At 45.4% G+C, this 23,844-nt stretch overlaps 2 protein-coding genes across 11 annotated transcripts in view; both read left to right on the top strand.

The window, feature by feature from the left end:
* HERC2 (HECT and RLD domain containing E3 ubiquitin protein ligase 2) overlaps positions 1–1,831 on the top strand; it is a 229,527-nt gene extending 227,696 nt beyond the window's left edge. For all 9 annotated transcript variants that reach the window (XM_058542234.1, XM_058542230.1, XM_058542235.1 and 6 more), the window contains one exon: positions 1,098–1,831. In XM_058542234.1, coding sequence (XP_058398217.1) covers positions 1,098–1,370 — 273 coding nt within the window. In that variant the 3' untranslated portion in view covers positions 1,371–1,831. The remainder of the gene's footprint in view (positions 1–1,097) is intronic.
* Positions 1,832–11,488: 9,657 nt separating this feature from the next.
* Positions 11,489–23,844, top strand: part of OCA2 (OCA2 melanosomal transmembrane protein) — a 341,967-nt gene continuing 329,611 nt past the window's right edge. For both annotated transcript variants that reach the window (XM_058542240.1, XM_058542242.1), the window contains exons 1-2: positions 11,489–11,582; positions 18,224–18,492. In XM_058542240.1, coding sequence (XP_058398223.1) covers positions 18,245–18,492 — 248 coding nt within the window. In that variant the 5' untranslated portion in view covers positions 11,489–11,582; positions 18,224–18,244. The remainder of the gene's footprint in view (positions 11,583–18,223; positions 18,493–23,844) is intronic.

A 23,844-nucleotide genomic window follows, 5' to 3' on the forward strand; every position in this document is an offset into this window, starting at 1 on the left:
GCTGAGGGGTCGTGATCCTCGCACACAATCCTGCAGCAGATTGGAAAATTGGTCTCTTGTGTTATGTGGTTTTCCTTCTCCCTGGAAACAAAACTGAAAAACACCCACCTTCTTTGATTTGATAGCTCAGAATTTTATAACAGGTCTTGGGTACCGGTACCTACTTTTAAAAAATTTATCTGGCCACCACCAGAATATACTGCTATTATGTCAGTGTGTTCTAGATTTTGAGCACACACATCATTTAAAGCATTTGTTTGATTCTCTGCTCAGGTTAGGTGAATCACTAAGTAATGCTGCTTACTGAGAAAAATCAGAGTGCTCATCAGAGTCAGAGCAGGCGTTTTGCCTTGAGTTCTAACTCTGTGGTCCCATGGTCAGAAATAGTCTCTGTCTTGCCAGGTCACTGAGGTGAAATGACCTGACCCCTCTGCCCCCTCGAGACCCTCAGGTGTGACTTTCCTGGTAGCAATACCGTGGGGGTGGGAGGCTTCCTCAGAGGGGTGGGACGTCCACTCTCCTTGCATGCCTGGAAGGATGCAGGGACGGGCTCCTTGTCCCAAGGGCAGCCTGACCTGTGTCTGTAGCCAGAGTTACAAAAGTAGCCATCTCTCAGGGAGATCTTTGAGAGCACATATAGTTTTTCTGTCAAAAGGTAGGTAATTCCTGGTTTTTTCCCACAGTTCTTGCTGGCTTCCTAGTATCTTAATCTGTAGTGGTTGCAGGTGGGCTGATGGATTTACAGAGAGCTTCCCCATGTGGGGAGTGCTGAGCCAGGCCTGTGCCCACCAGGCTGGGGTCCCACCTGTGTCGACTGAGGGTGGATGGAGCCATCTGACTCTCTTCACGGCGTTGATTTATAAAAAGTAATTGTCACAGTAACCAACTGCTATTTTTTACTACAAGTGCTAGGCATTAATGAGCTGCTGCTTTCTAAAATTGGCTAGATTATGTGTTTCCTGATATTTTATTATTCTTAGCCAAAAATATGATGATTTTTGTGAGAGTCAAGAGTCTAATGAACATAATGAAATAGATTTGCAGTTTTTCCTTTCCTGGTACATAGTCTCTGATTATTTAATATTTTTCATCAACAGGTGTTGGATAAATACAACCCTCCTGACCACTTCCTTCCTGAATCCTACACCTGCTTCTTTTTGCTGAAGTTGCCCAGGTATTCCTGTAAGCAGGTGCTGGAGGAGAAACTGAAATATGCCATCCACTTCTGCAAATCGATAGACACAGATGACTATGCTCGAATAGCCCTCACGGGAGAGCCAGCCGCCGATGACAGCAGCGATGACTCGGAGAATGAGGATGTGGATTCATTTGCTTCAGACTCTACGCAGGATTATTTAACAGGACACTGAGATGGAGAAATGCCATCCATTGCAAGACACCACAAGGCTGAGCAGGAGGAGAGCACTGCGGTTTTGAGTGTGGGCAGTCTGGTGTGTCTGATGAGAATACAGTCCTCTAGATTTCTGGGGAGCGGGCAGAGAGACTGTGGTTGCTCGTGATGGGAATAATGAATGGAATAATGATGGGGAATCAGCCTTGACATGGGCACTATGTGGACACTGACATTTATTTTTGAGACTTAAAAGGGTTTTCTCACCCATAATGCTGCATTACATGTAGGACTTCTGTGTTTACTAAAGTGTGTAAATGTTTATATAAATACTGAATTGCAGCGTCCCAAAAATGAATAAAAAGGCTTTTTACTAGTGGGTGCAATAGATTGTTTTTTTTCCTTTCTAGTGTTGTGCATTGTCTTGATTGTACATTGGAAATACTGTGTGACAATTAAATCATATTATAAATATTTCAATTAATTTTCTGAATTTGTTTATTAAAAGTTTTTTGAACATTAAATGATCAGTATTACTTGAATGCATCCAGAGGTTATTTAAACCAAAACAAAACAAAAAGGCCATTGGTCTCCCTCTTCCCCCGGTGCACATTGTAGCATATGCAGTATGTAACTTGAATTGAGGCCTTTCTGTGAGCAGTGTCATAACTTCTGTCATGGAAAGTATACTGTATATAATGTTTGTGTCATGTATATGCCTACATTTTAATTCCCTATAAATAAAACATCTGTCACAAAATTGTAAGCTGAACTTTCTTATCTGGTCAGACTGGCACTGGTGGATGTGCTACAACCCAAAATAAACTAGTCTTTGATACAACATTAGTTAAAGCCATTCCAGTCTAGTTAGACTTTTTTGGTTACAAAAACCAAACTCAGTCCAGTGATGAAGGAGTGGTCATCAGGAGAATGGAGAGGTTCAAGGGGAGCCTTCAGGGTCCCTTCCCCTTTCCCTCATCCCTGTCTGTCTGTGCAGTCTTGGTTCCTGTCTCATTGGCCTGGGGTCAGGGGTGTGTTTCTGATCCAGTTAGCCATGGGGCAGGATACGAGCTGCTTGTTCTAGGGTCGTGTGTATGGCAGGCTCTCTGCAAAGGGAAGGACTGAAACTAGGGTAGGAAAACAGGCTAACAGGTCTAGTGCACTAGAACTTGAGGTAAACGGTACACACGGAGACAAAAGTTGGGTATTTCATAGTAGGAGACTGTTTCTTTATTCAGGGATACAATATTTCACATTAGAAGATCCAAAGAGAGAAAGTTTCTTCTGGGAATTTATCCATGACCAAATTGGTGAATGCCCAGATTAGCCTTTTTTTCAACTTGGCTCAAAATTTCCATAAGCTGTGAGGTGTTTTACCCTCTTCTTGTCAGTCAGCTTTTGCTGCATAACATACTACCGCCAAAGTCAGTGGCATCAAGAAGCAGCATTTCTTTCTTTCATGCATCTGGGCTGGCTGGTCTTGGCTGCATGGCTCTCGACAACAGGTTAGGTAGGGCTCGGCTTCGCATGCCTCTCTGACCAGGGCAAGAGAGCAAGTGAAAACAGTGAGGGCCATGCTCAGAACTACACCATCACCTCCACCTATGTTCTGCATGTGGCCAACCCCAAAATCAATGGGCTGGCAGATGTATTCTGTCTCTAGAACAGCGGTTCTCAAAGTCCTGTTTGCAGATCCCTGGGGTTCCCAAATCCCTTTCACGGTGTCCATGAGGTCCTCCCTTCTCCAACTACATATCTGCACGAGGCCAGACCTTCATATCCTTCAGCCAAAACAATACGTTGCGATATGTGGACTGCAGAAGCAGAAATGAGAATCCAGCTGTCTTCTCAATCCAGATAGTAAAAAGATTGATAAGAATGTTAATGCTATTCTTCTCACTAAAGTTGTTTGTTTTGGAAAATAATTTTTCAAAAATAGTATGTTAATAAGTAATGGGTTTGTTTTCATTTTAAAGGGAATAAATATTTTAAAACCTTTCCATTTTAATTTGCAATATGTTAACTATTGATAGATTAACTCAGATAAAAATTATTGAGGATTCCAAAGAGCTTTTAAGAGTGAAAAGGGGGCCGGCCCCGTGGCTTAGCGGTTAAGTGTGCGCGCTCCACTGCTGACAGCACGGGTTCGGATCCCGGGCACTCACTGACGCACCGCTTCTCCGACCATGCTGAGGCTGCGTCTCACATGCAGCAACTAGAAGGATGTGCAGCTATGACATACAACTATCTACTGGGGCTTTGGGGGAAAAAATAAATTATTAAAAAAAAGTGAAAAGGAGTCTTGAGACTAAAATTGCCCCTCCAGAGGGAGGACCCGCAAATTCTCGACTGGTGATGTGGTCTAGGGAGGTGCCAACGTGGGACAACCGTGCCTTCCACCAGGCCAGCTTGTCTCTACTGTTTTTGCACTGTTCACAAGCAATTGCCTAAGATATACTCGTTATGAGCACTTTTTTTTTTTAACTTCAAGAATACTGGAGGATTATCTACATCCTCTTATACTACTCCACTCACACTCAGGAAAAAAAAAGAGGAAGCACTTTGATTTTCATAGTAACAGTTTCTTCATTTTTGCCCAAGACAAATCTCTAGGACAGTTAGATGTCATCTTCAATTTTTTATTCTCATCTGATTTATGAAGCCTAAAGTTATAGTTTATTTTGGCGGATTGAAACTTGTGCAGCAGAAACTATGGAAAGGTAAACTGGGGAAGGCAGGCTCATCCGTGCTAGGAATGGAACTCATCAGTCACACTGATAAAGGCTCCTTGATTTTGTTGGCAGTTTCCACCAACATTTTGAATCATGCATTAATCCTGTCTGAGGCAATAAGATGGTGTGATGCATCATGTTTGTTTTTCTACCAATAAAAGTGGTGGATGTGCACTTATAATGTGTATGAAGCTGCAATCTGCTTAGATTTACAAGAACTTCATATGGTATCCGACACCCGTGTTGACCCTTAGAGTCCCTGACAAATTCCTCCTGGTTTTCTCAGCAGAGACAGTCCCCAATATTGTCCCTCCAGGCCTGATAGCCTCCCTTCCCCAGTGCTTGGTCAAGGGGCCGCTGGCCTCTCCTATCTCTGCTCCTCCCTGCCTGCCCTTGCACAGCCACCCTGCTCACATTTGTTCACAGCCACGTGGCCGTCCCCTTGCTCTGCGGTTTCTCCATTGGCACTCTGTCCTTCCAAGCCCAAGGACAAGCTCCAGTCCCGGGATCGGCATCCTGGTGCACGTCCCACCCTGCGCCCAGGTGAGTGTGGAGCAGTACAGTGGATGCCAAGGGGGTGGCCCCTGCTCCACCCTTGATGCAGGACCCCAGAATTGGCCACTGGCTCTGTGTTGTCGCTGGGCGATGGGCCCAGCTCTGGCAGGTGCACTTCTGGAAGCAGTATCTCATCATCTACAAATGGCAGCACCCGCCCCAGTGGCTGTTTGAGCAGGAGAGCGCGTGGAGGCTGTACTCTGCGGACAGGTGTTCAACTACACATTGTACTGTAGATGGTCCACTTTCATCAGCATGGAATACTGCCCGGCCTCACGGTGACCACTGGCTTCTGAGGTTGTTAAGTGGAAACCTCAGGGTTAACTAGAAATCTGGGAACACCAGAGAGAGCTTCCTAAATCCATGCACGTGTGAAGCGTCTTGACTTGCAAAACCAGCCAAGATACTTGCATTTGGGGGCAGTTGAAGAGAAGGCAGAAGTCTGAGCTATGACATTCCTTTTGAAATGTCATGGTTCATTGTGAAATCCGCTTTGAGTTGCTCTGAATTAAGTTAGCGGCGCAGACGGGCTCTTGGAGCCCCAGAGCGGCTCCGGGCCTGGGCTTTCACACGCCGCGCAGTTCGCACGTGGCCGCGGCGCCGGGCTGGGTCCCTCCTGCCGGGTCCTGTGGGGGTGTTCTGCGGGTGGGGGTTCGTCTAATTTCTGTGCAGCTCTGGCGTGAGCACCACCAACCCCGATTAAGCACCCATTGTTTTGTAGGAAGATACTTTACAGCAAGAATCCCTGCGGGGGCCCGTCTCCTGCAAATCCCGGTGGGCGCGAGAACCCGGCCTGAGAAGGGCGCAAATCCCGGCGCAAGTCGGCGGCGCGGCGCCTACAGGGGTCCCTGCCAGGGCAGCAGGGCGGGCGGGCGGCTGGGCTCGTGCAGTCGCCAGGACCGCAGGGACAGGGCGCCGAGGCGTCGTCACCACTCCTGTCCCGTGTTAGCCCCAGGTCCTTCCGACGGCGGGCCGCCCGCGGGGAGTCCCCCTTCGCGGGTAGGAAGGGGGTCCAGAACGTGGGGGCTCCTGAGACCTCCGCGCGGCAGCGCCCCGTTATCCCACCTCGCCCGGGGGTAGCCCGGACCCTGCCCGGAAGGCACAGGGCACGTCTGGCGGGGCCCTCCTCCCTAGCTGCGGGCTCCGCCGTCTGTCTTGACCCGTCTCTGCGGCGCGGCGACCTGCGCCCGCGGGCCCCTCGGCTCTGCAGGGAGAGAGCGTGGGGGGCGAGGCCACTGGGCCGCGCTGCGGCGGCGCTGAGGCTCGTGGACGGCGGGCTCTGCTGCAGCGACGCGCGCCACACACCCTAAACTCTGCCACCGGCCGACAGTCGTCCTTGGCCTCCTGCGCTTGCTCTGCTGTCATTGTCGTGGGGGCCACAGGCATTTGGCGTCACCGTCGTCTCTGGGGAGGTTCCTTGTGAGGGACTGCCGGGTCGCAGCCCAGCTCTGCGCTCGCTGCGCGCACGCGCGCCCATGGAAGCCGGGGCTCCCGGGCCGTGCTGTCACCCGTCCTTCAGCCGGCTCCGATGGAAAGAGCCCCTTGGAGGGACGACGATTTCTCGAAGCAGTGACCCCCAGTCTCAGTCCGGGCTACTGGGAAATCTGCAGCTGACACGTCGGACGGAGCGGAGCCCGCAGCTGCAGGGACGCTGGGCGTTGTGTGTCCCAGCCTTGGGACCAGGCCTCTTCTCTCTCCCTGGCTGGAGTGGGCTCGACCTAATGCTGGCCTGAGCCTCAGGACACTCCGCCAGGGTGAGGGGTGTGAGGGGCAGGCCCGTCGTGCCAGTCGCAGGGAGCCCAGGCAGGTGGGCCCCACTCCAGCCACTTTTCAAAGGTTTCACCCCCCCCCATACGCTAAAGAGACTTTCCTCTGATGATTCTACCCAATGAATTTTCCTCTAGCTTATTACATTAAAAAAAAAAAAGATTTATTAGAACAATTTTAGATTCACAGCAAAATGGAGCAGAAGGTACAGAGATTTCCCATATACCCCTTGCTCCCACTCATGCAGAGCCTCCTCCATTATCTACATCGCCCACCACAGTGCTACATTTGTTACAATTTATGAACCTACATGGACTCATCATTATCACCCAAAGTACATAGTTAACATTAGGGCTCTCTCAGTGATGTGCGTTCTATGGGTTTGGACAAGCATATAATGACACATATTTCATTGTAGTATCACACAGAATAGTTTCACTGTGGTAAAAATCCTCTGTGGTCTGTCTTTCCATTCCTCCCTCCCTCCCCAAAACCCCTGATCTTTTTACTGTCTCCATAGTTTTGCCTTTTCCAGAATGTCATACAGTTGGAATTGATACCAGCCCTGATGTCGATTCCCCTACATTACACCCAGCATATATGGAGTCAAAACCAAAAGCACCCATCCCCTTTCCAAGCTTCTTTAGTTACATTCATATGTAACTGTTGGTTTCTTTAACCTTTGTATCCCTGAGCTTCACTAGGAAAATAGAAGTTACAAATTATTAAAGCCCAGGTGGCCTCAGGCTGGGCTCATACTAAAGGTTTTGCTAATTACGGGTCCTTGAAGTTTATTACAGGGAACTGAGAGAGACTATCAAGAAACTGAAGCTTCCCAGACCCCAACTCCTTGGCTTCCTGGTGCCAGAATCTACCAACCATCTCAGAGGCAGATAACCAAGGATACTCACCTGCAGATTCCGTTATCTTGCCATCCCCCTCCCTGCAAGCAGCCTCACAAGGCCAAACACAGGCTGGTGGGAGGGCACCAACCAGCGAGGCCATATGCTCCCCTTCCCCTACCTAAAACCCCAAATAAAAACCCCTATTTTTTTTCCCTTCCAGGAGGTGGATCTAAGTTTTAGCTCCCATCTCCTCATCTGGCTCCCTTTTGATAATAAAAGCCCTTTTCCTTGCCATAAGCCTGGCGTTCCAGTTTTTTTTTTTTATTTTTGGCCCCTCTTGTGTGGCAGGTAAAAGAACCTGTGTTTGTGTTCAGTAACAGAATTATATAGTATGTAGCCTTTTCAGATTGGCTTCTTTCACTGTAGCAATGCCTTTAAGTTTCCTCCATGTCTCTTCATGGCTTGATAGCTTATTTCTTTTTAGTGCTGAATCATATTCCACTGTCTAGATGTATGATAGTTTATGTCTACTGAAGAACATCTTGGTTGCTTCAAGGTTTTAGCAATTATGAATAAAGCTGCTATAAACATTCATGTACAGGTTTTTGTGTGAATGTGTTTTGAACTCCTTTGGGTAAATACCAGGAGTGAAATTGCTGGATGGTATGGTAAGAGTATGTTTAGTTTTGTAAGAAACTGCCAAATTTTCTTCCAAAGTGGCTATACCATTTTGCATTTCTACCAGCACTGAATGAGAGTTCCTGTTGCTCCGCAGATTATTATATTTTAAAATGCCTGAAAAGTGTGTAATTTAAGTCCAGAATTCCTCCCATTGCTTGCATCATGCCTTCATTGTTCATTTGCTGCATCCTTGGCTGGGTGAAATCTGTGGTGATTTAAAACATGGCTCTAACGTTCTTTGACATTTTTCCCATCAAGAATTGGGGGCTGTCTCCTTCCCCTTGAACCTGGCCTCTGTGACTGCTTGGTTAATGGGATATGGCAGAACTGACACCTGCCAGTCCTGGGTTCAGGTCTCAAGGAACTGGTGGCTTCCACTCCTATCTCTTGGGCCCCAGCCACCATGTTGTGAGGAAGTCCAAGAGTCAGGGCAGAGGCTATGTGGTGGGGCCAGCAGACCCACTCCAGAAGTAAGGGAGTGCACCTTCAGATGCTTCCAGCCCCCAGACTCAAGTCTCTTCCAGCCTTCGTGCCACTATGACTGTCTTGGGGGTGCAGATTAGCCGTTTCCCTTGTGCCTTTCCAAATTCCAGACCCACAGAATCTAGGGCATGATAAATGGTCGCTATTTTTGTCACTAAACTTGAGGAGGGGATTGTTACAGCAGTAGATAAAGGGACCCCGTGTGAATCTGCATTTGATTTTTCCTCTTTCTTGGGTCACTCTCTGACCTGGGCCAAGAGGCAGAAGGAAGCTGCCCTGGGTGTCTGCCCAGCTTTCCCTCTCCCGCATCTCTTAGGGGTCAGTGCACAGGTGGGGCAGAGCCACCTGTGGGCACCAGTGCATGAGCAGGACATGTGGGCTGTGCAGTAAGAGCAGGCAAAGGCTGGGGACCACAAGGCCTGCACAGAGGGTGACCACAGAGACCCCTGGGAGAGGGTAGGATTCCTAAAGGGAAGCTGCAGGCAGGTTTAGAATTTCCTTCAGGAATTTCCTAAGCCATCTAAGAAAAGTGTGACTCTATGGTCATATCTTGGTCAAATCACCGATTCATACCTGAGGCTGGCTCCAATCACTTCTGCCTGAAGAAATCCAGTCCGCCTTCACGGTACAGCAGTCACCCTGAATTACGCTGCAGGCTTCTAATGATGCTATCTGTATCCAGTCTTTATTCTCGCTGCCAGGAAGGGAACCCTCAACTGGACCTGGCTTCAACAACCAAGAGGATTGGTTGGCAATGACTAAGGAGCCTAGAGATGGAGAGCTGGTGGTTTGGTCCAGCGTGGTGCCTGGTCTCAGAGACTGTCCTGCTCTGTGGGGGCTTCACTGCCATGTGGGTTTGCACGGGGTAGATGCCAATCCCTGGCAGGGATGGGATTTCCTCCATAATTGGGGCCACACAGGCTCATCCCTGGAGGAGGGTAGGGTGGACCCCACTGCAAACATTTAGCAGCTACACAAGGAACATCGGCCAGGCTTGGGGTCAGCACATGGACGTTAGTGACACAGGCATTGGGCACAGAGAGCCATGTACTTGGCCACAATTGCTCTGCTGGTGCTTCAGGACCCTATTTTGGACCAATCGGCCTGCATATCGAGGGTCCCAGTGCGTGGATGCCATTCTGGAAGGGCAATGGCAGCCTGGAACCTTCTGTCCACTCAGAGTGCCTGCACATTCACGCTCTGGTGCCCCCTTGCCACTTTCAGCTCTGTAACCGTGTCCTTGAGGCACTGGAGGAGGACTCGCAGGTGCAGGGCTGAGTCTGATGTGCCTGCGTTTCTGGGGTGACCACAGGCTTCACAGTGCCCCCTGCTCCACAAGGACGGAGTTTGTTGCCGTGTCCACACCAGACTCATCTGGTGGCCTGAATCTGGGTGTCATCTCAGAGAGCTCAGGCTCTCCTGCTGTTGCAGCTGGCGCTGGGACTGTGGTGTGGTGGTGCCCATCTTGCTCTGGGAGGCCTAGTGGCCCTGTGTCCTTGGTCCTCGGCCCTGGGCAACTCTGACCACGCTCTGTCCTGTGCAACGTGTTTGTTACAAACTTTGTGCCTTCCAAACACCTAACACAGCCGGGCTCCATGAATAAACGACTCTCCCAGAGAGGTTTATAGAGGTGCTTGCCACAAGGAGACCTTTTCGTTTTCTGCCTGTTACAGTGGATGAACCAAGAGCCTTGGACTTCCTGCCAATCCCTAGGCAGTGCCCGGTGGGCTAAAGCCTCAGTGGGGCTGCCTGGTCCACTGCAGGCCAAAGTGTGTCTGTGTAGCTTATGCATCTGTGTGTGTCTGTGCATGTGTATTCATGTGTTGGTGTGTGTGTAATTATGTGTCTGTGCACGTGTGTTCATGTGTTGGTGTGTGTGTAATTATGTGTCTCTCTGGGTGCCTGTTTATATTTCTGTGTGTGTTTCTCCATCTGTGTGTATGTAGTTTGCGGTGTGCGTGTGTGTGTCTGTGTAGTTTGTGTGCCTGAGTGTGTGTGTCTATAGCTGTGGCAGTGTATAGTTTATGTGTCTCTGTGTGTGTGTGTCATATTTCCTCGTGTATCTGTGTGTCAGTGTGTAGTTTATGTCTGTGTGAGTCCATGCACGTGTGTATCTGTACATGAGTGTGTCTGTGTGTAGTTTGTGGGTCTGTGTTTCTGTGTCTGTGTGGGGTCTGTGCATGTCTGTGTGTGTGTGTGTGTGTGTGTGTGCACGTGTACGAGAGAGAGAGAGAATGCGCTTTCCACAAGGGTAACCTTGGCGACAGCCCTAGGCTGGAGGGGAAACCAGGCAATGAGAATAAGAGGAACGATGGTCAGGTTTATCAGCTCTAGCAGAGAACTCTTAAAATGCAGAACAGTAAAAAGTAGGCAGAATATTCACTCAGTTACGTTTCCCCAATTCTTGTTCATACGGAAAAATCTGTTACAAGTACTTGGCTACCTTCCATAAAGTAGAGCTTGAAATGGGCAAAGCGAGGGGAGACTGTCAATCAGTTTTTGGAGAAGGCACTGAGATTGGTCTGGCCTTTTACCAAGAACCTCTTCCCTCCATTCCCTGATGGCTCTCTTCCAGCTCTCAGGGTACGGAGGCGTCCTCCTCCTGCCCTTTGCGGGCCGCCCACGGGGCGTGCGCAGGCGGGGAGGGCCCTCCTCTTGGTCCCGCAGGCCGTCCTGGGGGCGTGCCCGCGGTGATGCCTGTGGGCGTGGCCAGGCGGGGAGCACCCTCCTCTTGGTCCCGCAGGCCGTCCTGGGGGCGTGCCCGCGGTGATGCCTGTGGGCGTGGCCAGGCGGGGAGCACCCTCCTCTTGGTCCCGCAGGCCGTCCTGGGGGCGTGCCCGCGGTGATGCCTGTGGGCGTGGCCAGGCGGGGAGCACCCTCCTCTTGGTCCCGCAGGCCGTCCTGGGGGCGTGCCCGCGGTGATGCCTGTGGGCGTGGCCAGGCGGGGAGCACCCTCCTCTTGGTCCCGCAGGCCGCCTGGGGGCGTGCCCGCGGTGATGCCTGTGGGCGTGGCCAGCCCGGAGCGCCGCTCCCACCGGCCCCGCCCCGCGCTCCCCAGCGCCCGCGCTCCTACACACTCTCCTTACTCGAGGTTTGCGCTGCGCTCACCGTTCGGAGCTCTCAGCTTGGACGTTAAACTTCACTCTTGGAGAAAGTTCAAGTCTTCAGGTTAGTCGGGAGGGAGGAGGTGAGGAGCTAAGCTATTCTGGGAGCAGGCAGGGTTTTAACAAGCCTGTGCTGAGCTGTTGCCTATGGAGCAAGGAGAGTGTGCAGATACGTGTAAGACTTGAGTGTCTGGCGTGAGCACCCGGCGCCCACTGCCGCCCTGAGCGGTGTCTGGGTTTCCTGGAGCGGCGCGCTGGGAGGCGGGTCGCAGGACAGAGCGGGTGGGCCGCAGGACGGGGGTTTGGAGGCGCTTTCACGGCGAATGTTCCGCTTGAGCTGCAGCGCGGCATCTGCTCCCTGCCGCACACACGTGAGCGGGTCAGGCGTTCTGCGGAATGGAATGCGCGGGGCGAAAACATTCAATCCGCAGAGCCCTTCTCACTCTGCCACACACGGTGAATAAAGGATTTGAAGTCGCCAGCTCTTTCCAAGGACAGGGACATTAGGCACAGGCGTCCCCGGGTGTGGACGTTCTTGGGTTTACAGACCCAGGCCTGCTCAGGGGCGCAGGGTGCCAGGCACTCCGAGGAACAGGACCTGGCTGCTTGTGAAGTTCCCCAGGGCATCCTCTGAGCAGGGATTTAGGAGGTGTGACAGCTCCGCAAGGTGTAGTGCTTCTGAGGGAAAGGAAACAGGAGGCTGTTAGCAGTGTGGGCAGCTGCTATCTCCTGAAGACAAGGCAGTCAATTATACCCTCAACCACTTAGGAAATGCTCTACTTGAGGTTTGCTTGTCCGGGATGGGCATGCGGTCTGCTGTCCAGGCCCCTGGAGCAAGGCCTGCCCGCCTCGGGGGCTGGATCTTGAAAGCATCTGGTGATACCAACTCGCACATAATTGCTAATGAGGATTAAATCTCCTTAGAAACAACAGAGGTGAAAGCTCTAGGTAAGCCGTAAAGGATTGCACAAAAACTGCTTATTATTGCAAATTTAGTTTACAAACACTTGAGTGCAGTTCACAACAGGTGTAAAGTGGAAGTGATTTAGCAACAAAACTTTGCAAAGTTTTATTACACTGATGAAAAGCAAATCCTGATTCTGTTCTTGTTCTTGAGAAGGCCACGACCCCCATGGGGTTAGCTGAGGTCTGAGGACATCACGAATTATGGGGAAGAGGGAGGCTCTGGCTGCCTGGAACAGCCAGGAAAGGTTTTAAGCCCAAGGCCATGTGAACAGAGGTGCATTTTGGAAAGATCAGTGTGGCTGGGTGGTGGGGAGCAGCTGGGGCGCTCGAGAAAGCCACTGCTGAGTCCTGCCCACTAAGAGGGTGGCTGCATGGCCAGGGCAGAGGGCACTTTATAGGTGAGGGGTTTGCAGGGATAAGGCGGTCGTCCTGGGGGGCTCCAGGTTTGTGATGGGTGCACCTGGATGGATGGTGGGACCAGTCACAGGACCCTGGGGAAGGGCCAGAAGTGACCTCAGACGTCTGCCAGGGCGTTTGAGTACCTTTGAGACATCAAGGGAGACAAGTAGGCAGCTGGGCACAGTGGTCTGGGCTGCAGAGGGGAGCTTGGGGGTCACCTGTCCATGGGTGAAATCGAGACCTCTTGAGAGAGGGGAGAGAAGAAGGACCTTTTAACTGAGGCGTGGAGAGGTGGGCCTGCAACGGAGAAAGGAGAGGCCAGAGAGGGGGAGGACAGCCTAGAGGCTCTGAAGGAGGCTGCCTGCGCAGCAGGGGACCAGCCAGTGTGCGGCTCTGAGACTGTTCCAACTTCCCATACATTGGAAATACGAGCAGAGACCCCATAGACCGAGTCTCTCCGGTTAGCATTTGTGGGAGCTCGCTGGTCTGGCTTTTGTTATTGTTTCCAATTGTCCTGCCTGGCGGGGCCCGCGGAGGCACTTCCCTGTGAGAGCAGGCTCATCTGGGCCCATCGTCGAGGCGCAGTTCTTCTGTTTTAATTTTTTTTGCCTATGGATGTCCAGTTGCTCCAGCACCACTTGTTGAACAGGCTGACTTTCTTATGTTGAATTGCTTTTGTACCTTAGTCAGAATCCACTGGGTGTATTTGTGTGGGTCTGTTTCTGGGTCCTTTGTTCTGTTCCGTTGATCTCTGTGTATCTCTGCCCACACCACCCACACTCTTGGTTACTGTAGCTATAGAGTAAGTCTTGCAATTGGGTAGATTGGTTCCTCCCATTCTAGTTTTTTTCAAAACTGTTTTAGTTTTTCTAGATCATGTGCTTTTCCATATAAATTTTAGAATAATCTTGTCTGTATCTACAAAAAGTCTTGGCAGAATTTTGATAGGCATTGCATTAAATCTATATATCAATTTGGGTAGAATGGATATCTTGACTATGTTGTCTTCCAATCCATGAACACAATTTATCTCTCCATTTATTTAGATCTTTGATTTCTTTCATCAACTTTGTGTAGTTTCCAGCGTATGAGTTAATACATGTTTTATTAGATGTATACCTAATTATTTAATTTTTTAAGCAATTGGAAATGATATTGTATTTTTAATGTTGATGTCAACATGTTCATTGGTAGTATATACAACTATTCTAGATTTTAAAATATTTGTCTTGTGTTCTATTAGTTCTATGAGTTCTAGAATTTTTGTGTAGATTACTTGGAATTTTTCATGTATAAAATTATACCCTCTGCAAATTGGGACAGTTTTATTTCTTCCTTTCTGCTCTGCTTTTATTTCCTTTTGTTGCCCTATTGCACTGGGTAGAACTTCTAGTACCACGATGAATAGCCGTGGTGAGAGTGACATCCTTGCCTTGCTCCTGATCTTAGCAGGAAAGCTTCGAGTTTCTCATCAAGTATGATGTTAACTATAGTTTTTTTGTTAGATATTCTTTATCAAGTTGAGGAACTTCTCTTCTATTCCTGTTTTTCTTGAGTTTTTATTATGAATGGGTGTTGAATTTTGTCAGATGCTTTTTCTGCATCAATTAATATGATCATGTGATTTTTCTTCTTTAGCCTGTTAATATGATAGATTATATTGATTGATGTTTTTATTAGCTTTATTGAGATAATTGACATACCATACAATTCACCCATTTATGGGGTATGACTCAATGGTTTTAGAATATTTTAGAATATTCACTGAATCGTGTGCCCATCACCACAATCAATTTTAGAACATTTCCACCAACCAAAAATGAAACCCCATACACTGTAGCAGTCACTGCTCATTTCCCTCGGACCATGCCTTCTTCCCCCTACCCTAGACAGCCACTAATCTATTTTTTGTCTCTAGAGATTTACCTATTTTGAAGATTTCATATATAAATGGAATCAGGCAATGTGTGCTCTTTTGTGATTGGCTTCTTTCACTTAACATAATGTTTTCAAAGTTTGTCCATGTTGTAGCATGCATCAGTACACTATTCCTTTTTATTGTGTTATAATATTTCCTTATATGGGTATATCACATTTTATTTATCCATTAATGAGTGATGGACATTTGGATTGTTTCCACTTTTTGATTTTTATGAATAATGCTTCAATGAATATTGATGTACAAGTTTTTGTGTGGAGATATGTTTCCATTTCTCTTGGGTATATACCTAGATGTGGAATTACTGGTTCATGTGGTAACTCTACATTTAACATTGATTAATTTGTGAATAATGAACCAGCCTTGCATCCCTGGAATAAACTCTATTTGGGCATGGTAATAATTCTTTTTATATATTGCTGAATTTCCTTTGTTAATATTTTGTTAAAGGGCCGGCCTGGTGGCTTAGCGGTTAAGTGCGCATGCTCCACTACTGGCAGCCCGGGTTCAGATCCTGGGGGCGCACCGACGCACCACTTGTCTGGCCATACTGAGGCGGTGTCCCACATACAGCAACTAGAAGGATGTGTAACTATGACGTACAACTATCTACTGGGGCTTTGGGGAGAAAAAGGGAAAAAAAGGAGGAGGATTGGCAATAGATGTTAGCTCAGGGCCAGTCTTCCTCAGCAAAAAGAGGAGGATTGGCATGGATGTTAGCTCAGGGCTGATCTTCCTCACACACACACAAAAAAATATATGTATATATATATATATTTTGTTAAATATTTTTGCATCATTTTCATGCAAGATATTCGTTTGTAGTTTTCTTTTTTTTATTGTCTCTATATGATTTTGGTATCAGGGTAATACTGGCCTCATAAAATTAATTGGGAAATGTGTCTTTTATTTTCTGGAAGAGATTGAGTAGAGTTGGTATTAATTCTTCTTTAAATGTTTGGTAGAATTTTCCAGTGAAACCATCTGGGCCTGGAGATTTCCTTTTTTGGGAACTTAAAAATTCACATTCAGTTTTCTGAGTAGTTACAGGACTATTCAAATTACCTATTTTTTATTGGGTAAGTTGCACTAATTTGTGCTTTTGAGGAGTTTGTCCTTTTCATCTGTGTTGTCAAATTTTTGTGTATAGAGTTGTTCCATTATTACCCTTTTGATGTCTGCAGGGTCTGTAGTGATATTCCCTGTTTCATTTCTGATACCGGTAATTTGTATTCTCTCTTTTTTTCCTTGTCAGTCATGCTAGAGGTTTGTTAATTCTATTGATGTTTTCAAAAAATCAGCTTTTTGTTTCATTGATTTTCTTTGTTGTTTTTTGTTTTCTATTTCATTGATTTTTTTTTTCTTCTGTGAGGAAGATCAGCTTTGAGCTAACATCCATGCCAATCTTCCTCTTTTTGCTGAGGAAGACCGGCCCTGAGCTAACATCTATTGCCAATCCTCCTCCTTTATTTTTTGTTTTCTCCCCAAAGCCCCAGTAGATAGTTGTATGTCGTAGTTGCACATCCTGCTAGTTGCTGTATGTGGGACGCCGCCTCAGCATGGCCAGACAAGCGATGCGTGGGTGTGTGCCCGGGATCCGAACCCTGGCAACCAGTAGTGGAGCGCACGCACTTAACCGCCAAGCCACAGGGCTGGCCCCTATTTCATTGATTTTTTTGCTCTTATGTTTGTTATATTCTTATTTCTGCTTGCTTTAGGTTTGTTTTGCTCTTTTTTTGCTAGGTTATTGAGATGAGAGCTTAAATTATTTGAGACTTTTTCTCCTTTCTAATATGAGCATTTAGTGCTAAAATTTCCCTCTCATCACTGCTTTAGCTGTGGTCTGTAAATTTTGATATGTTGTATTGTCATTTTTATTCAGTTCAATATAATTTTGATTTCCTTTGAGACTTCCTCTTTGCTGAGACTTTTTTCATTTGTTTCAAGTGTGTCTGTCATTGCTTGTTGAAGTATTTTTATTTTGACTGCCTTAAAAACCTTTGTCAGATAATTCTAACATCTCTGTCATCTCAGTATTGTCATCTATTTTCTTTCAAGTTGAGATTTTCCTGGGCATCACAGGTGATTTTTTTTATTGAAACCTGCCTCTATTGAGAGAAATTTAAATTATTAGCATGAATTTTATTGCTCATTTTATACTGTGCAATATTGGTTTAAAATGCAAATACAAGAGTGTTTAACTTGTATGTATGTGGAATTGCATAAAACTAACTCAAATGTTTTTATTTCACTCTTTGATACAATCATATTCTACCAACACTGTCTGCCTTCTGCTTACTGATGAGTAAGTCATCGTTTTCAACACAACTGATGGGGTAAAGCAGGGAAATCATAATAGTAAGGAAGTAGTAAGACTCTCTTGGTCATTTGGGTTTCTTCAAAGGCCATTGCCTTTCTGTATTTGAAGTAAATTCTGGTCTCACCAGAAAGTGGCACTTCTTGGGCTTCTCAGTGTCCCTACTTACTCAGTTGTAGACATAACACACTTACCTTGTACTTGCTTTGAACTCCCAGACACCCTAGGTCCTCCAGAATTTGTGATCATGGGGCATTTCCAGCCACTATGTGGACTGAATGACAAGGAGTGGTGGACCCACAAATTGTACTCACTCCACCCACAAGCGTATGCAATGTTCTCAATGCTGCAAATCCTACTCAACCAAAGCTCACAGTAATTCTTGGCTTCACAGCAACCCTTGATAGCAAACCAGGATGCTGCAAATTAAAGCTGTGGGATGCTGCCAAAGATAAAAAATAGAATGGTGATGGTCTAAAACAAAATCCGTAAAGTAGTACACCATAACCTTACAAGTATGTATTTTTTTCTCATTTTTGTAATAGGTATTATTATTTTATCATTACAAAAGAATTAGTTTCCTAGATGTAGAAATCATTAAAATCATAGCATAGACAGAGACAGAAGAGAAAGCCCCAACTGTCTGTACCTCCACCACCTGGAGGAGGCTGTGTCTTTTTGTTTTTCTGTTTTATGCATATAATACCTACATATTTATTTCAAGAAAAATATCCCAGTGTATCAATGTTTTTTTCCATATCCTTAACATTTCCCAATATCAGTCAATATTCCTTTAGAGCATTTTTATGGTTGCATAGTATTTCATGCTATGCACATATCACAACTTAACTAATACTCTGTTGTTGAATACTTAGGTCACGACTAGTATGAAATGTGCTAGAATGTTCATCCTTGGAGATGAGCATACTCTGTTTCCTGTATGATATTAGAATGCTGGAACACTGGAAGGGCCTAGTTATAAGAGGCATCTATGGTACCCTTTAGAAGTGTGGATTCCCCAAGGTGTAGATGATACTCTCAGTTTATTTTTAATCAATGATGTTTTCTTTTTGGCTGACTCTAGTGAGAAGAGTGGCAACAGACAATGCATCTAGAGAGCAAAGATGGCGGTCTGACCTCCGGCACACTGGAGATGGAGCTACATCAGACGTCTGCTCCCACCTGTGCTGGCCTGGAAGGGCCAGGGCTGGCAGGACACACCATGAGCAACCGCAGGCCACAGCAGGGAGTCAGCAGGGCAGACGCCCTGAGCCCCTACACCAGCAGTGCAGCCACGTGGAGCCACTGGGCTCCTCTGGATCCGGAATTTGGCTCATTCCTCACAGAGGGGAGGTGAGTTTAAAATAGTTTTATTTTGTAAATGTGGAATTCACAAATATTGGATTTCCATGAACATAGTTCCCCCACATTTTTAGTGGGAGAAATTTCCAGAAATTATGCAAGAATCTTTACAGCATTACATCACTTTTTGAATAAATGCTGTTTATTCAATATAAATGAATAAATGCTATTTATTCAATATAAATGAATAAATGCTATTTATTCAATATAAATGAATAAATGCTTTGAATAAATGCTATTTCTAAAATGTAGCTAACTAACTCCAAAAGATAATAAAAATAGAAAAGAGAGTTTTTAGCATGAAGACTTAGCATTCACTGTATTGATTAAGGCATTAAAAGTATCACATGATTTTTAAAAGTATATATATGTATCTTAGAACATATTTTGTTCCTATAAATATGTCAAGTGAATCAATTGAATATTGTTTTTCATGTCAGAAAAATCTGGATTTACATAAAAAAGAAAACCTTTTGATAAACCCTTAAGTATTTACCAATGTAAAAACAATAAATAGACATAAAAGTAGCATCCTGTGAGCGAACATCTATGCGTGTCCATGTACCCTGCAGATCTGGGTGCCCTTGTCCCCACAGGTGATAAGTCTTGCTCTGGGCAGTTGTTCAGTCAGAAGCCTGATTCGCGTAGTACTGACGGTCTATCATTGCAAAACGCCGAGTATCACAGAAATGCATGCAATATGGCGGATGACCCCGCCACTTGTGATGACCCTATGCCCTCCCCTTCTCCAGGGTAAGACCTATCCTGATTTACTGTCCATCTCACCAGTGCACATGCTCATACTTTCACTGCGTGTTTATGTATCACTAAATAGGATATGCTCTTGTTTTGCAAATGGTGAAACTTTGAGTTGCTCTTTTTGTCTAGCATGTTTTTGAGATTTATCTGTGTGGATGCCTGTAGCTCTTGTTAATGCATTTGGACTGCCTGCATAATATGTCAGTATATAAATATGCCACACTTTATATATCTTCTCCTGTTGGTGGCTATTCTGTTTCTCCCATCAGTATTTTGCTATTAAAATGGCCCACAACAAACTTTCTCTTACAGCTTTTTCTAGGGTACAAGTAGGAGGTTTTTGGGAGTATGTCTCTACTTGAGAATGGAATTGTTGGTTCCTAAAGTATGTGCACCTTGGAATTTACTAGATGCTACCAGATTCATAATTGTATCTATTTACCTTCCCACTAGCAGGGGAGGGTCTCAGCACCTTCTCAGCATTCAGTACTGGGGACTTCAACCAGGGAAGATGTGATGCACGTGACGTACTGTGTCCCGGTTGTCCTGATTTGCATTTCCTTGTTGACCAGCAGAGTTGACCTTCTTTCCACGTGTTAGATGTTCGGGTTTGTTTTTCCTAGTGTGCTGCCTCGTACCTTTTGCTCATTTTTCTAATGGATTTATATTTTTCTCACCATGTTGCAGTTTAAAAAAAAATTCTGTCTATTAACCCTCTTCGTGTTGCAGGGTCTTCTCCCAGCCAGAAGCTCATCTTTTCTTTTTATATATGAGTTTTTTTTTGGTGAGGAAGATTAGCCCTGAGCTAACATCTGTTGCCAATCCTCCTCTCTTTTTGCTAAGGAAGATTGGCCCTGGGCTAACATCTGTGCCCATCTTCCTCTACTTTTTTATATGTGGGACGCCTGTCACAGCATGGCTTGATAAGCAATGCATAGGTCCATGCTCAGGAACTGAACCTGCGAACCCTGGGCTGCTGAAGCAGAGTGCGTGAACTTAACCACTACGCCACTGGGCTGGCCCCCTTTCATATTTTTAATTGAGGTATAATTCACCAAAAATAATGTCTAGATCTATGAGTTTTGACGAATGCTTCTAGTCATGTAACCATCTCCATACTCAAGATATCAAACATTTCTATCACTCCAGAAAAATTCCTTCAGCCCCTCCTTCTCTCTGGCAGCACCTGGTATCCACTGATCTGTTTTGTGCCCCTATACTTCTGCCTTTTCAAGCATGTCATACAAATGGGATCACCGAGTCTGGCTTCTTTCACTTAGCATACTGCATCTGAGGTTCATCTAAGATGTGTGCCCCTTTACATTGCTGAGTGAATTTTTACACTTCGTTTATCCATTCACCTGTTGAAGGACATTTGGACTGTTGCCAGGGTTTGGTGATTATGAGTAAAACCACTATCAGTATTTGCATACAGGTTTTCGTGTGAATTTAAGTTTTAATTTCTTTTGGGTGAATGCCTAGAAATGGGCCAAGTGCCATGCCTAAGAATGGGTTGCTGAGTCATTTGGTAAGTATGTGTTTAACTGTATAAGAAATTGCCAAACTGTTTTCTAAAGCAGCTGGACCATTTTGCATTTCCACCATCAATGTATGAGAGTTCCGGTCCTCGGCATCCTGCCAGCACTGAATATTTACTTTATTTTTAATTTCAGCCATTCTAATAGGTGTGCAGAGGTATCTTTTTGTGGTGTTTATGTTTTTCTAGGTGGGGTTTGCTTGTTTTCCTGTTGTTGAGTTTGCAATTCATTATATATTCTCAATCCAAGTCTTTTATCGAATATATGTTTTCCAAATATTTGCCAACAGTTTGTGGCTTGTATTTGCATTCTTATAATAATATCTTTTGAAGAGTGGAAATTTAAAATTTTGATATAGTCCAACTCATCAGTTTTTTGTGTATGAATTATGCTCTTGGTGTTGTATCTAAGAAATCTTTGCCTAACCCAAGGTCACAAAGATTTTCTCCTGTTTTTTTTCTTGTAGAAGTTTTGTAGTTTTAGGTTTTATATTTAGGTGTATGATCCATTTGGAGTTAATTTTTGCATATGCTGCAAGGTGTGAGTCAAGGACTATATTTTGCTTGTGGACATCCAGTTGTCCCAGCACCATTTGTTGAACAGACTACACTTTCTCCCTTGAATTCCCTTTGCACCTTTGTCAAAAATAAATTGGTCATATATCTGTAGGTCTGTTTCTGAGCTCTCTGTTCTGTCCCATTGATCTATGTGACTATCGTGTCATTAATACTACACTCTCTTGTTTCCTTCAGCTTTGTAAAAAGTTCTGAAATTAAATAGTGTGAGTCCTCCAACTTTGTTCTTTCTCGAACTTGTTTTGGCTCTTCTATGCCCTTTTCCTTTTCACATGCATTCTACCATCAGTTTGTCAATTTTCGGAAAAAAAAAAAAGAAAAATTCCTGCTAGGATTGGAACTGCATTGAATCTGTGAGATGACTTTAGGGAGAATTGATATCTTAATAGTATTGAGTCTTCTGATTCAGCAACATGGTATATTTTTCCCTTTATTTTGTTCTTAGTTAATTTCTCTCAGCAATATTTTGAAGTTTTCAGTGAGCAGATGCTGGGCATACTTTGTTAGATTCATCTCCAGATAGCTCAATTTTTTTTTTTTTTTGGTGAGGAAGATCAGCCCTGAGCTAACATCCATGCCAATCCTCCTCTTTTTGCTGAGGAAGACCGGCTCTGAACTAACATCTATTGCCAGTCCTCCTCCTTTTTCTCCGCAAAGCCGCAGTAGATAGGTGTGTGTCACAGTTGCACATCCTTCTAGTTGCCGTATGTGGGATGCGGCCTCAGCATGGCCGGATGAGCGGTGCGTCGGTGTGCGCCTGGGATCCGAACCCGGCCGCCAGCAGCGGAGCGCACGCACTTAACCACTAAGCCACGGGGCCGGCCCCAGATAGCTCAATTTTTGATGTTACTTCAAATGGTGTTTTAAAACATTAATTTGCATTTGTTCACTGTTAGTGTATAAAATATGATTGATTTTTGTGCATTGATCTTGTATCTTGCAAACTTGCTAAACTTGCTTATTAATTCTGGTAACATTTTTGTTTGTAGATTCTTTTGGATTTTCTAAGTAGATAATCGTGTCTGTGAATAAGGACTTTTTTATGAATCAACAACAAAACCAATTGTCTTTCTATACACTAGTAATAAATAATCTGAAAATAAAATTAAGAAAACAGTTCCATCGCAAAAGTATCAAGAAGAATAAAATTCTTAGGATTATATTTAAGAAAAGAAGTGAAGACTCATACACTGAACACTATAAAATATTGCTGAGAGAAATTGAAGATAATTTAGATAAATGGAGAGACTTTCCATGTTCATGAACTGGAAAACAATATTATTAAGATGACAGTTTTTCCCAAATTGATCTATAGATTCAACACAATCCCTAAAGCGATCCCAGCAAGGCTTTTTGTTTGAGGGGCAGAAATTGACAAGCTTCTCCTAAAATTTATATAGAAAAGCAAAAGATCCAGAATAGGCAAAACAATCTTGAAAAAGGAGAACAAAGTTCGAAGACTTTTTTCTTCTAGATTTCAAAACTTACATCAGAAGAATGATGTCAGTGAAATGGCTGAGTAGGCAGTTCCTAGCTCTTGTTCCCCCGCAGAAACATTGAACAAGCAGAAACTCGCAGAACCAACGTTGTCAGAACTCTGGAAACCAGTCAGAAATTTACAGGAACCAAGAAAATGCTGAACCAAGTAAATGGCAACTTGAAGTTTTGTGGCATTTTTTCTTGCCCTTGTCCACCCCTTCCCCATCATGGTGGCAGTCTTAAAGCCATGGCAGACCGGTCTTAAAATCAGGTTCCCGGTTCCAGAGGGAGCAGAGTAGACCCTGCTTGCAAATTATCGTGTGTGTCTGTTCTAACTATTTGGGGGCTACCTGAAGGACTGACACGAGACTCTCATCTCTGTTTTGCCTAACTAGGAACACAGGTTGGAAAAGTGGTGGGCGTTGCTTGAAAACACTGGAAGGGGATCTGACAAACCACTGATGCCTGGAGCAGAAGCTTACTGGTTGAGACGTACAATAGACTGCCTAAGGCCCAAGTGCAAAATCTGGGAAGAGTCTTTGGGAAACTAGGATATTCAAAAGTAACCATGTATATGGGGGAATTTAGAATAGTCAGGGCAAAATGCATACCCAGAAAGAATGGAGAAGGGCCCTAAACTTTTACCTCAAGCTTAGCCCTAGTCCAAGTAGAAGACTGGCTAAGTGTTAATGGAGTGCCCCAGCACAGAACCAATCTGCAAAGACTGGGAGAGGTGTTTGCTTTGTGTGTGTGTGTGTGTGTGTGTGTGTGTGTGTGTATGTATGTGTATTTCCTTCCTTCCTTCCTCCCTCCTTGCCTCCCTCCCTCCCTCACTTCTTCTTTCTTAAGCTTCTGACATTCAAGAAATTCTTTGTCAAAACGTTAGCTGAACATGAGCTAAAGGAACAAAGACTTCAGTGATCACACATGAGAAGTGTGTCTTTGGAAAAAATAGCTTGGAAAAGTATCTAAATAAATGGACTACTATAGGC

This window comes from Diceros bicornis, chromosome 5, assembly GCF_020826845.1.
Source record: "Diceros bicornis minor isolate mBicDic1 chromosome 5, mDicBic1.mat.cur, whole genome shotgun sequence".
NCBI lineage: Eukaryota > Metazoa > Chordata > Mammalia > Perissodactyla > Rhinocerotidae > Diceros > Diceros bicornis.